The sequence below is a fragment of the Cottoperca gobio genome, chromosome 5 (genome assembly GCF_900634415.1).
Source record: "Cottoperca gobio chromosome 5, fCotGob3.1, whole genome shotgun sequence".
Taxonomy (NCBI): domain Eukaryota; kingdom Metazoa; phylum Chordata; class Actinopteri; order Perciformes; family Bovichtidae; genus Cottoperca; species Cottoperca gobio.
The window spans coordinates 9453428-9467612 of record NC_041359.1 but is presented as its reverse complement, the minus strand read 5'-3'; the positions used below and the strand labels follow the sequence as shown (position 1 = coordinate 9467612).

General features: G+C 38.8%; 2 protein-coding genes across 2 annotated transcripts; both read right to left on the bottom strand.

Moving 5' to 3' along the window:
- Positions 1-2923: 2923 nt before the first annotated feature.
- Positions 2924-9570, bottom strand: zmat1 (zinc finger matrin-type 1). Its single transcript, XM_029432837.1, has 7 exons — positions 9424-9570; positions 6946-7052; positions 6763-6846; positions 6404-6539; positions 5831-6124; positions 5166-5256; positions 2924-4413 (listed from the first exon to the last, which is right to left on the bottom strand). The coding sequence occupies exons 1-7, from the start codon at positions 9560-9562 to the stop codon at positions 3480-3482; spliced, it is 1785 nt and encodes a 594-aa protein (XP_029288697.1). The 5' UTR covers positions 9563-9570; the 3' UTR covers positions 2924-3479.
- Positions 9571-10848: 1278 nt separating this feature from the next.
- On the bottom strand, positions 10849-11373 carry gnrh2 (gonadotropin-releasing hormone 2). Its single transcript, XM_029431761.1, has 3 exons — positions 11239-11373; positions 11046-11129; positions 10849-10887 (listed from the first exon to the last, which is right to left on the bottom strand). Exons 1-3 carry the CDS (start codon positions 11371-11373, stop codon positions 10849-10851), a joined length of 258 nt encoding a protein of 85 aa, XP_029287621.1.
- Positions 11374-14185: the final 2812 nt, after the last annotated feature.

The window sequence follows — 14185 nt, the reverse complement described above, 5'->3', positions numbered from 1 at the left end:
TGTATGTACTGTATGTATGTACTGTATGTATGTATGTACTGTATGCATTTATGTACTGTATGCATGTATGTACTGTATGTATGTACTGTATGTATGTATGTACTGTATGCATGTATGTACTGTATTGTATGTACTGTATGCATGTATGTACTGTATGTATGTACTGTATGTATGCATGTACTGTATGCATGTATGTACTGTATGTCTGTACTGTATGTATGTACTGTATGTACTGTATGTATGTATGTACTGTATGTATGTACTGTATGTATGTACTGTATGCATGTATGTACTGTATGCATGTATGTACTGTATGTATGTACTGTATGTATGTATGTACTGTATGTATGTACTGTATGTATGTACTGTATGCATGTATGTACTGTATGCATGTATGTACTGTATGTATGTACTGTATGTATGTACTGTATGTATGTACTGTATGTATGTACTGTATGCATGTATGTACTGTATGTACTGTATGCATGTACTGTATGCATGTACTGTATGCATGTATGTACTGTATGTATGTACTGTATGCATGTATGTACTGTATGTATGTTTGTATGCATGTATGTACTGTATGTATGTACTGTATGTATGTACTGTATGCATGTATGTACTGTATGTATGTACTGTATGTATGTACGCATGTATGTACTGTATGTATGTACTGTATGCATGTATGTACTGTATGTATGTACTGTATGCATGTATGTACTGTATGTATGTACTGTATGTATGTACGCATGTATGTACTGTATGTATGTACTGTATGCATGTATGTACTGTATGTATGTACTGTATGTATGTATGTATGTATGTATGTATGTATGTATGTATGTATGTACTGTATGCATGTATGTACTGTATGTATGTACTGTATGTATGTATGTATGTATGTACTGTATGTATGTATGTATGCTAGATAGATGTCATCCGGCAGTTACAGACGCAACACATGAAAAGACAGCGAAGGTTCACTGTTTTAGAAACACCTGACTTTGGTCGATTAGCGCTGCAACTACCAATTATTTTCAGTATTGACCCGTTTATCTAATAATCGATTAATCTTGTCAGAACTTAGTGTAAAAAATCCTCACAATATCCAAAAGCCTGAAGTGACGTTTTCAAATTGTTGCCAAATATCAGTCTAATATCTAAAGGCTCTTCATTTATGATGATATAGAACAGAGAAAAACAGCAAGTCTTTACATTTGCAAAGCTGGGACTAATGAGTAGCATTTCTGTTTGAACAGTAAACCCATCAAAATTGTTGTCGATGAATTGTGACACAAATTTGAATGAAATCTAACAATCGACTAATCAACTTATTAAACAAGTCGTTTCAGGAATACATTTCCGGAGGTACACTGCATTAGAGTGTCAGGGAGGCACGGAAGATTTTCTTGCAGTTAATACCTTAATTTAAAAAAACTAATTTTAAGTTCTTTACTCCACATTAAAAGTAGTGTGTCCAATTGATGGCATTTATATTTTATTTTGGGGCAGACATTCTAAAATGAAGACTGTCTGATTATCCCCAGAACTCAGAATTTCACTTGAATCATAAAAGTGTTGTGTGTGGATGTGAAAGGTTAGGGTGTAGGTCTGGTAGGGGGTCTTAAAGTGAGAGGATGTGGGCACCCTATAGCTCTACGGGGGTCGAGGACTCGAGCGAGACAAGGAACGAGACCACAGGATTCTTTGAAAACAGGAGATCTCAGGGGGCTTCAGAGCTGCTCTTACACATCGCTGAGCGGCAAAGCCTTTGTTGGTCTGCTGCTCCGACGCTTTAAGTCAAAAGCAGCCTTCATTTCTTTTCTCTGCTGCTCTCAACAGCCAATTCTGTTAAAAGTTTAGTATTTTCAGACACTTCATGTCCAAAGTATTGTTAGCGTCACAGATTTAGTAGTTGGTTCGGTTCTCATTAGCAATGCTTTAAACTTAAATCTCACTTCAGAAGCGTTTCATCTTACAGCCTCTACAGGAGACTCCACTGTTCAGTCACTTCTATCCTCTTCCTTTGCCATCAACACTGGTCGCTTGAACAGCAAACAAGCTGACATCCAAGTCTTTTCAACATTTTCTTTACTTTAAATCACTGTTTAAGTATGTTTTGGCTCTTGCATCAAGAGTAGTTTGTAGTATCAGACCACTTTAGTCTGTTCTCAGAGTCATAGTGCCTGCCAACCTGAAACCTTCTTGAAATCTAATTTTTAACAAAGTCAAACTAGCTCACTGTCTTAATTCATAAAGTTGCCTTAGAAAGAATTTTGCATTGCACTTACTGATAACGTTTTGCAATGTGGTCCACACACCACCCAGTCGATTCTCATAGAAGACAGAGCTGTGCAAGTTATTACAAAACAGTTATTTATTTAGGAACAAGTATGCTGTGCCAAAAAAGATCAAGCAGAGGCTCGTCCAGCCTCTGTATTCAAACTGTGACTATATTTAGACTTTTAAGGACCTATTTAGAACAACTATGTCGTATTGATTGGATCCTTATGAGTCAAGAGGACAGTTGGAAATTGGAATTTATTGCAACAACTTTACTTTGCCATCTTTAAGCACCGTAAACTGCCTTCGTTCAATTCATCACACACTGCCTGTGAACATGAATGTTGAAGTGTGTAAAGAGCTGTCCTCGTTTGAACTGTTGCACCTGTCTGACCCCAAACACTCTATGAGCACATGCACACCCATAACACATGCACACAATGCACTCCAGACTGCGGCAATGTCTTAGCTTTCACTTGTTTTTTAAAAACCGTTTTGATGCGCAACAGACAGAACGCGTTATATTTGTATCACTCCAGTATCCAACATGTGCTGAACCTGTCTAGGCTGGCCTCCTTTCAACCGATGTGCCCGAGTGAAAGCACACAGAACTTGAAAAGGAAAGAAATGACTAAGCTTCTAACATCTGTGCTTTTATTTGCTTCACTGATGCTCTGAATGAAGCTCAACAGTGCCAGCCACAGGCTGCTAAAGGAATCACAATCTATCAAATCCTTGCCCGCGGCACAGATACAGAAACATATGGATGTATTGATGAGGTCACAAGGACTTTATGTTCAAATCCAATAATTGGCAAGAAAGAAAAAAAGATCATAAATATTAAAATATTACAGCCAACAATTAAAGATGTGCAAAAGAATTCAATCAAATATGTTATTAAGTGTCATAGTGAAAAATAAAGCTATTACATTTGTGGATACATGTGTAAGAAACACCTCCAAACACAATTCATTCATTCCTCACAAACACAAATGACCTAAACATGGCTAGCCAGCTAGCGCACCTAGAGGACAACACTGTTGTGCGGTCAGAGCAGAGAGTAAAAACTGCTTTGTTAACTATAAAGATTGTTTTAGTATAGACACTTTATGAGATGTTCAACATCATGATGATGATAACTTCATGTTTTGCTTGAATGTCAGCAGTTCATCAGAGTTGAACTGGGCCTGTTGAGTTTAACAGCCCAGGATGGAGTCATCCCACAGCTTCTCTTCTTCTGTCCTAGTGTCTACTTTCTCTTTCGTTTTCTTCTTCTCTTTCCTGTTTTTAGTTTTGGCTGGCGTGTCCTGTCCAGCCTCCCCCTGCTCAACATTCATTTCAGCCTGAATATGCACTTCAGTCTCTTTTCTATTGTCCATCACCCTTTCCCCTCCTTGTGACTCAAAATCCTCCTCCCGGGATTTCTTTTCTCGTCTTCGCTTCTTTCCAGGACTTTTGCGATTTTTTCCCCTCCTCTCCTCCTCAGACTCTCCAGATTCCTCTCTTCTCCTCTCCTCTGAGTCCATTTCTCTTTCCCTCCTCTGCCGCTTCCCCCTCTTCTCCTCCTTGTCTGAGTCCTCATCTCTTGCCCTCCTGTCTCTCTCCTGCCTGGATCTCTTAACCCTCCTCTTTTCTCTGCGCCTGTATTCACTGTCACCACTGTCACTTGTGCTACTGCTATAGGAGGAGGAGTAAGATGAAGTAGTATACGAGGAGGAGCTCGACTGCTTTCTGCGCCTCCTTCTCTTTGTGGGCCGACCAGTGAACAGAGGAGCGCCTGAGCCTGGGAGGACAGGAGGAGGGCCGTTGTAATCCCAGCCATGGGACGGCCAGGAAGGGCCCTGATATGGAGGACGCCACGCTTCAACTGGGTAGTAACCACCGGGGCGGGAGGGATGAGAAGCATTAGAGGTGGGAGGGAGGTTGGGCATATGTTTGTTCAGTTCTATGATATCCCCCTTGTTTAATGCTTCTTCTTCTTCATCTTGCTCTTCCTCCTGTTGTGTGACTTCACCAGCCTTGGGCGTGATTCCACGAGCCTTCTGAACCTGAATGAAATCAGCCAGTTCATCCGCAAATGTGTTGTAGTCTTTTTGTCGGGATTTGCACAGCTTAACAACCTTCTTCTTCCTGGTCAAGAACATGGAAACAGGAATTCAGTTGATATGCAATTGAGTAACAAACATTGATGTCACACTAACATCTGTTTCATGCTTCTTGCGGTCAGCGCTGTGCGGACGGCAGGCACGTTCCCTGCGGTTCATGCCGATTGCATTCAGAGGGGCTCCAAGAACGGGCCTCTCATCTTCTGCACTGCACTGCGGTCTGTGGGACCCCCTGCGCGTTGTTACAAAAGACTCTCTGTGCAGTCACCCAATTGCGCAATATCACCGTCCGCACCATTCTGACCGCGAGAAGCATGGAACAGGTTTAATCCCCATTCAGTTTTTTTTTTGCAAAGCAGAAAAACAAATGTACAGAAAGGTAGCTTCATAATAACGTCAGGTTATCAAGTGCCACAGTTACCTTAACATGTCAAACTATTCCCTACTTGCACACCCAGCAGACACGGAGCAATGTGACTATACAATGAGGCTGTATGTAAGATACAAGCACAAACTGAAAACTGCAACGACTGTTTCGACCTTCGTCAGACTAACGTTCATTATCACTTGAGGCTTGCACACACAATGAATGTGTAGACAGAGAGCTGCAGAGGTCAAGTGATTTTATGAATCTGGTTCGGTCTAAGAATAACATTTTTAAAAATCACTTAATGGAGCTTAAATGTTGTCGAAGTTATCGAAAGGCAAGTTGAAGTGCAATATAAATGATGAGACAATGACAGTGGACTTGGTGTGTTTGTCCGAAAATGATCTTACCTTATCAGGTGTTTGTTTCCCAGCATGTGGGACTGATACATCTCCACAGAGTTAAATTGCAGGCTACACATCTGACACATCAGGGAGTCGGCTGAAGGTAAGAAGAAGGGGAAGACAGCACAAATGATCAACTAAGCACTCAGGTATACTGCTTTCTTCATATTCTAGTGAGTCGGGTAAAGATAATCATATTAACACTGAAGTATTCTCCACAAAGAGATGTTATACACTGGTTTATTGTGAGAAGGTTATCACGCTAACACCCACCTGATGGGATGAGATCTTCATTGCTGACGGGATTTTCCGTTTCAAATATCAGTGTTATGTTTTTATTTTCTTGTTGCTAGTATTGGGCTGTCATGCTGTTGCAAGTTTATATTAAGCTATTTGTTTCTTTGCAACTGAGTTAGATTGAAAGACATATAGCGTGTTGAGAAGCTCCCGGCATGTTCTGATTCAACGGAGGTTAAAGCTTCATGCCTCCAAGGGAAAAGGCATATATTAAAAAATCATTCTGAACCTCTTTCGGATCATTTAAATGAAAATCAATTTGAATTGGAAAATCAATTATTTAAACTCAGGCCTACTCAATATCATTAGTGCTTCTGGGGTCTGATGCCTGTTGTATTATTACTGCTTTGCTGAGACGCAGGACTCTGTGTTACCTTGTTCGAAATTGTCTCTGAGGTCTTTGAGCAGCTCCTGTTTGGCCTGATTCCTCTGGTGTCTGCGTCCATTGTAGTGCTGCAACACTACTTGGGGATTGTTGAATGAAGCAGCACACAGGGCACAGTACTTGTTAGGGTCCTTCAGGTCAACCTCTGTGCTGGAGGCAGTTGTGGAGGCTGTTGGGTCCAGAACACGCTCCATACCATCCTCTGGGGCTGACTTCTGATCAGCATCATCAGGGTCCCAGGCCAGACTTGGTAAAGTACGCACCTCTGTGTGTCTGTCTAATACTGCAACAGAAATGATCAATTTCATTTCATTTGAGTTTGACTTAATGAACTTAAAGGAAAACTTCACCCACAAAATGACAAGTTGTATATTAGTTACTCACCCCGTGTTACCTTGAATTCTTAAAGAAGGCATGCGATTTCTTTTTCAAGAATTAAAGGTAACACGGGGTGTGTAGAACTTGAGCAGACAGCAGAACCATACAGTCAATTATACAATTTACTGTTAATATTTAAATTCAGATCACTTTAATACTTTTCCAACACACAACCCACACTTGCCTGGAGGCTGAAGACCTTGTTTACGAAGATTCTTTGCATGGACTTTGCCTTCATAGTGAGATTTTGCCACCATGTGAGAACTGAACACCATGTTGCACAGCTCACAGAAATGGTCCTTATCAGTCGTCATGGTCCGCTGCAAAGAACAGGCACAATACTGGCTTGTCAAGAGACAAATATATGCTTCCTGAAATAGTATGTAAACAATCAATAAAGAAGAAAACAAGACGTCTTAGACAATCCTTTAAACCTTCTCTGACCACCTCTATTGTAATCGCTCATATTCTATTGAGAAGGATACCACTAAAGCTACGACCCTTAGACCGTGTAAAGAGTAGAATCTCTCAGTGCGTGCTGACCTGGGGTCCTGGGGACTCTTTGCTCATCTTCTCGGCTCTCTTGGCCTGCAGGTACACCTTAAGTTTCTGAGCGTGTTTTTTTCCCTGCAATCAGGAGATACAGGAGACATTATTACTTGTTATTGTGAGGTCAATAGAAGTGCATCACAGTTCCATGACTAGCGCCTGCAAAGCATCACACACCTCATAGTGGGACACCCGCTGAGAATCAAAAAGCAGCACAGCCTCACACACATGGCAGTAGTCGTCTGTGAGGAGACCCTTCAGTAGATCCACTTCACTCTTGTGTCCTGTGTGGCAGAACATACTCACAGTTACAACTGAACCAGAGAATAACGTCAACGATTATATAACCGTGACGAACAAATAACATACTATCAAATCATCATATGACATCATTGTTAACTTACACACTACAGAGTCCTGAGTTATCCTATATTAGATAATATAGAGGTAAACTATTTCTAAAAATGTAAATCAGACTGGTCTCCACATTTGATAAATCCGGACACAAATTTGTTTTGAGAAATTAGAAGCTGCAAAATGAAACGATAATTTGTACAATTTTAATTGTCTGAAGGTGAGAAAGGTCATCAGACATTCAAAATCATTTTGTCTTGTAAGCCTGGAATTCTGCACAGAACAAGAAAAACACCAAGAAAAACATTTTCCTGCAAAACGCACTGTAACAACTTCCTGTATAGTGGGGAATGTGTAGAGAAAATATATCAATGTTACTGAATTCCACACGAATTCAAGATGCACCGACCCTCTTAGACCATATTTTAAGCAAAATGTTATATATATATATATATATATATATATATATATATAATTCCTAAATTGCCTTAAAAGATTGCTATTTGAATTATTTCCACTCAACACTACACAGCCTACTCTACAAACACGGGTAGCATTTTGCTATCATTTGAGAAAATCGTGGTTTCATGCTTGACTGAATTCATTCTCATTGTTCAACGTGTGATACATTTTCTTTTATTGCATTCATGCGGCCTTTGAATACACAAAGTCACTTTGTCCTGATAGCATCAATAAAGTATGTCGTGCTCTGCTCATTTTCACTTCAGTTTCATTTTTAGAGATTATATTCAAATGACATCAATAAATAGCAACTGAGACATTACTGTGAAACTTAATTTGTTTACATCCTTGCTGCCAATAATTAATACATTAATAGATCTTCAAAATTTCACAACATGGTTTGGTGTATGCTTTTACATGGTATGCTTTATTGAGCTAATCATAGGACATGACTGCTAAATGTTTTTACGACGTGTGGTGACTGAAAGTTTGTAACCTGAGCTGAAATGATCAATCGAATAAAAATATAAAATACTGATTTTAAATAAATTACCATATCATATTAATTTATTGAGTCTAAAATATGTCTCAATTACACAGATGTAATCGATGTTGTTCTAATTATACACAATATAATTAAATATGTATGTTTCTGATGATCAATTGTCACTGAATAAGTCATTGACGAAATTAACAAAACATTACTGCTATATTAAACAATACAGAAAATGACCATTGCAGCCCTACCAAATGTAAAACTGGGTTTAAGAAAATTAAGTCATTGGCATAAAGATCTATTGATAGTTTCAAAAAACGTTCTCCAATGTGAAGCAATAAAACAATTATGCACTAAAATACAGCATTTCACTGTATCAACGTAAAATATCTGCAGCTCAAAAAACTAAGGGCTGCCATGTGTAATATAATTAATGCACACTTTGATATATTCTGCCGATACATTTCAATTACTGTACTTACCTAATGATAATCACAGTAGCAGTTATCAAGAGAACATATTGTAGGTACTGTATCTCAAAGTATGTGTACAATTGTTGAATAGATTTCGTTTCTTCTATTCACACGCTTATCTTGAGAACATTTATTATTCTACCGGTGAGCGAGACCACCATGTGAGGATGTACAGATGGACATGTTTAATGTCAAACTGCATTTCAAATCAGCTGATGAGGTCTGAGATCCTTTAAACTCTCCACCAACCTGAGAATACTAGATTTTTACACAACTTTACATTTTAGACGGTCGGTTTGGCCACTAGTGTTTTGCAGTCCATTGCCTTAACTGATTCAATTAAGTTCCCATCTGTTGCCAGATCAAAGTAAACGTCACTCATTGAATTGCATAACATTATTTGTTGGCCTCCGCTAAGTTATCAAAACATGCTAGCTGCCCGACAGCGAAGTCTCACCACTGGTTGGTATGTGACTACGGTTTAAATTTAGACTGAGAGGCTGTTCGGGTTGGGGACTGAGTTTGAAGACACTAGCTCGCAAGAACATTAACGTTAGCGCTCCGGACCTCGAAAAACGAGTAACTTAAGTTTTTAACTTTGTAATGTTTCACTTTTAGGGTGGTCTGAGGATTAAAAGGTTGTTTTCGTTGGTGATACCTTTGCGAGTCATGTACTCACGGACTGGTATAAAATACTGAGCCTAACTCCTAACGTTACAGCTAACGTTAGACAGTTGACGTTAGCGCATTTAGCTAAGGAGCTAGTTCACTCGACTGTAGAGCTGGCTAGCCAGTTAGCTAAAAAGCTAACGTTGGCTCGGCAGTTAGGAGACCACACGGCTGAATTTTCACGTTCTAGACAAAACTCACCTTCAACCTGGGTTCTATCTATTTGAGTGTTTATTACTTTGTCAGCATCTGTGGCAGAAGCCGCGTTAGGGGTACTAGTAGTGTTATTTTGAGCGTCAGACTCCGCAAGCAGCGGAGGACAGACACTTGTGTCGTCCATGTTTTTGCCCTAGCTGTTTGGTGCATGCGCAGTGACGTCGTGGTATTTATTGGGTTTGCTGTGAGGAGATAATCCCGTGATTACAGAAAATCACTTTAAAATGTCTTGTTTAAACAAGACTGGACATACTATAACAATGATGCTTAAAGACATTATCACTAAATTCAAATTAAATAATAAAACACGATCATTCTCAAACTCCCACTTGGCAAATTTCCCATTCATATATCAATATTCCCAAAATCCCTTCCCAAACTTTAATAGGTTATTTGTTTAATTGAATTTGTACAAACCTGCAGATACATTATGACAAACAGAAAAAATTAATATACATTTTAAATAATTATTTTCTGCAGACCCTGATTTAGACTTTTTTGGACTTTTTTTACGTTATTGTTTATTTAATATGTTTACATTCCTAATTTATATTTTATTTACTTTTCATATTTGATTTGTTAACATCTACTTTTTTTTACAAACGTTTTGTGTAAGAATGTCCATGACCTGTCGAATGTCATGTACATATTGTTCAATAAAGAGAGGAAGGGATAATCTCATAGACAGTACAGTACAGTGTATGGAAAATACTCAGAAAAGTACAATTTTAATGTCATTTAATGATAATGATCATTTAATGAGACTCAGTTTATACAATCCCTGGTCCTATAATTTGTATATTTCAAATATTTTTCATTTAATATACCATATCCCCATTTAAGAAATATCTAAATATATTTGATAAATGACAAATACTTTTACAATAAAGTATTTGAATTTCTTTGAATTCTGTGTTTTTTAATATGCCTTTTGTGCATGCTGGCTCAGTGTCCCAGCAAACCAAGACACTGAGCCGGCATGCACAATACCAGGACCCGGAAACCGAGACATCTAAATGGAATTCATTAATTATGGATATTTTTATATACTTCTACAACATCTAAGGTTAAATTTACTATTCAAATTATAGGCCACAGTTTTGGACACACACACACACACAAAAAAATTTCATATCAAAATAGATACTTTATTTTAGGACATTACAATTTCAACTTTTGTTTGTCACGAGGAAATCCATGTAATGCTGGAAAACAACTTCACTGACATATATAACAAATATACGAGATCAGAGGATCAACATAAAGTTGTTTCACGTCAAGACAAGGAAACTGAAGAAGAAGGAGGAGGAGGAGAAGAAGAAGAAGAAGAAGAAGAAGAAGAAGAAGAAGAAGAAGAAGAAGAAGAAGAAGAAGACTACAAGTAGAAAAGCAGTGCACAGTGGAAAGGTGTCACTTTCTCTTCTGGAGCTCTCTGGCCAAGGCATCCAACTGTAAAAAGTGATACAGTGTAACTTCAGACACACTTTACTCAATACACTTAATGTACAGTAGTGGATAATCTAATTAGATTAGGCTACCTTGTTCCAAATGTGTGTACAGTTTATACAACTTGCATCCATGCAGCAGTGGTTAGGATATTCACTTACAATAATGTTTCTCAGAATACTCCTCCTCTGGGGTCTCAGGTAGCTGCATTCTCCTGCCTCACACAGCTTAATCTCCTCTGAAATCTGAGAAACAGAAAGAGTAAGAATATGAGAGAAGAGTAAAGAGGTCAAGAATATCTTAATTCTCAACAGGAAATGCTCAGTGAAGGAGAAAACAAACACTGATCCCAACCTCTGACTTGCCGAAAGAGTCCAGCTCCCTCTTGCCTCCGGGGTACCAACCATGGGACCAGTGCTGGCCGTTGGACAGCTGAGTCCCCACACATAGAAGCAGCCCGAGCAGCAAAACCAGCCGAGATACACACATGATATTCCCACCTAAAGGCAAAGACTCCATTAGCTCTGACTACAAGAGGCTGTTATCTTTTGATCCTTTGGTGTCTATTGAGCTGAAAAGGTATTTTGCTTTTCCTGCAATAAAAACTCAACAGACCGCGTTTAAAGTAGAGGTGTCCGTCACCGGTTTGCATTTTTTCTATTTTGCTCTTATTTGACGGTAGTTAAAATTTAAAAGGCGTGCTTGCCATCAATCCGCCAAACATGGTATTGCATTTGGGACAATTTTTGATAATTTGAGGGACTTTTGAATCAACAGTTTCCCCTAATATCTTGCTGTGATAATTATGCTATATGAAACTATATATAAATATACTTTAGCCTAAAGTATCAAATCTTGAGTCAGTTCAGACTGAGAGACAAAGCTGGGTCTCCAACAGCATTCATTGTACTAATATTTATTCTAATATTAACAATGTATATTTTAGAGGGAGTAATACAGTAAAACTATGTAGAAGTGTAAGTAAGCATCCTTACCTTAATCTCACGGCTTTATCACTACAGGTGTCCCTTGACGTCCTGACAGAAGTTCCCTCTGCTTGCCTTCAGTGGGTCAGTTGCTAAAGATATCTCACAGTTTCACAAGAGAGATTCTCTTCAACCTCAGGCTCCTACTGAATATATATGTACCCCTCCCAATGCACATTGCCGTTATCATTCCCTAATTGCCCCGCCCATCACTGACCCCTTTGGTCCCTCTGTTCCCGGTGGTGAATTGAACGGTCCTCGAGGACAAGAGGTCCAGAAGACATGGCCAATTCCAATTATCTTCTGCAAACATGCACTGACACCACTGGGATGCTCACATGCATTACCCATTACCCATATCCATGTCCAAATACTGTCACTCTGACTGAATAACAGATTTAATTAGCAGATTAATGACAAAAGTATCATGCATGTATACTTTTTGAAGCATACAGGCTCTTCACTGCATATGTCCTATAGAGTGAAAGTAGGAGGCGACTTGAACATAACTTGGGAAAATGTTTTACACAACAAGAGTTTGGGAGATGCTGGGCTTCTATAGTTTTTGGCTTCTATAGTCTGGACAATAATCTTTGTCTTATAGCAAGCAAGCAAAACTTTATTTAAATAGCACATTTCATTATTTCATTTCATTATTTCAAAGCACAAGTAACCACGGAGGTTGAAGACACAAACACTATATAGATAATGTAAAGATAAAACATTAGACATAAGTAAAGACAATTAAAACAGACACATACATGATGCATGTGGATTAAAACCATTAAGAAATAGGAATATAAATTGAATGAATTAAGATCAGCAACCAACCAGTAAGACTTAATGACACGTGAATTAAAAGCAAAATATTAATTAATAACTAAAACCAAGAAAAAAACTTCAATCCAATGAAATAAATCAGAATAAAATACAAGAAAAATAATAATAATAATAAAGACCGGCAAACAGATTAAGACAGGCGCAGCTAAAAGGTTTTCAGTTATGTTTAAAAGGACGGTAGCGTTAGAGCTGGTGTTGTTAACAGTATTTAACCGTATTGCTCAGCTCGACTACAATAGGTCCTCGTCAGAATATAAAACTCAATAGTTCCAATTTCCTCTCTTTCTGCACCTGTTTTGACCGCAGTGACCCATCACACACCCATCACACACCCTCACTTTAACCCCGATGACCCTTTCAGTCAGGAAACACAGGGGCATCTGATGACAGGGGAACAAACAGTGGATCCCCGATGAAATCCATCTCAATTAGAGGAGGTATTTCCTTTTAAGAGTTTTAGATGCAGAACCAGTTCTTACTCAGGAAGTGACTGACAGCGTGACATGCTGCTGTTGTTGACTCAGGTCAACTGCCAGCCTGAGGGTTGTGAGACAGGACTGTTTGGAGCAAGGTGATTGGTTGAAGTAAGAGAACTCCAACATGCGTCACTGATGAGACATGACCGCCTGACAACGTGAAGCAAGAGCAATTTCCTTCCGAAGTCAGGTGGCTATATTGTTGTCTACAAATATAATAAACATAGTGCAGCTCATGTAGGTTGAATTCATATAAGATCATCCTTTCACTTTTTATTCTGTCCTGAGTTTTTACAGTCATTCAACTCAATTCTTCCCGTTTTACACCGAAAATATACACCGGTACGATTCTGTTGCTGGCATACGTGTTAAATTAACCCTCTCTTGATTTGCTCCACATAGACCTGAGCAGATTGATAGATTTTCAAACTATACACAGGTGCTCTAGAGCCACAGAAGACATTATACAACTGGCTGAGTAGTAGTCCTTGTGAAGAGTCAACTGAACTCCAAAATCGGGGGAGTGCCCCTTTAAATAATCACATTGTTTAGGAATATACTGGATATCTTTCCATCTATAATTAGGAATATCACAACAAAGTTGCTGAGTTGGTAGAGTACTGCTCTACTGTAAACCCACCATAGTGAGTAATACCAGGTTTGTCAATAGCGATACTACCTTAATGTAAACGTAATGTTTCCTAAAATCTTTTAACAGTTACTCTAAATGATTCCCTACTTAATTATTTATAAGTGCAAAAAGCACATTAATATTTGATGAGGGGTGAAGGGTTAAACACAGATTGAAAACCTTTCAAGAGCAACACTCAGGAGGACTGCCTGACCTATAAGGTACATGACCGATTGAAAATTATTTTTTCACCACTGTCCCATTAGTCTTCATCGAGAAGTGAGCTGTAATGAGCATCAGGTTGTCTGGAAATGAAACACTGCGTGAATGCATCCGAGTTGTCTGACAGGAGTGACGTAACTGCACCT

What these genes read in the sequence shown, in the direction of transcription:
- zmat1 (XM_029432837.1), bottom strand. Translation starts at nt 9,562, where the DNA reads ATGGACGACACAAGTGTCTGTCCTCCGCTGCTTGCGGAGTCTGACGCT. An exon ending in AGCGGGTGTCCCACTATGAG is followed by an intron (nt 6,847 to 6,945) that starts GTGTGTGATGCT and finishes TCCTGATTGCAG; the next exon opens with GGAAAAAAACACGCTCAGAA. An exon ending in ACAAGGTCTTCAGCCTCCAG is followed by an intron (nt 6,125 to 6,403) that starts GCAAGTGTGGGT and finishes TTTCTGTTGCAG; the next exon opens with TATTAGACAGACACACAGAG.
- gnrh2 (XM_029431761.1), bottom strand. Translation starts at nt 11,373, where the DNA reads ATGTGTGTATCTCGGCTGGTTTTGCTGCTCGGGCTGCTTCTATGTGTG. An exon ending in ACTCTTTCGGCAAGTCAGAG is followed by an intron (nt 11,130 to 11,238) that starts GTTGGGATCAGT and finishes TCTGTTTCTCAG; the next exon opens with ATTTCAGAGGAGATTAAGCT. An exon ending in GTATTCTGAGAAACATTATT is followed by an intron (nt 10,888 to 11,045) that starts GTAAGTGAATAT and finishes CACTTTTTACAG; the next exon opens with TTGGATGCCTTGGCCAGAGA.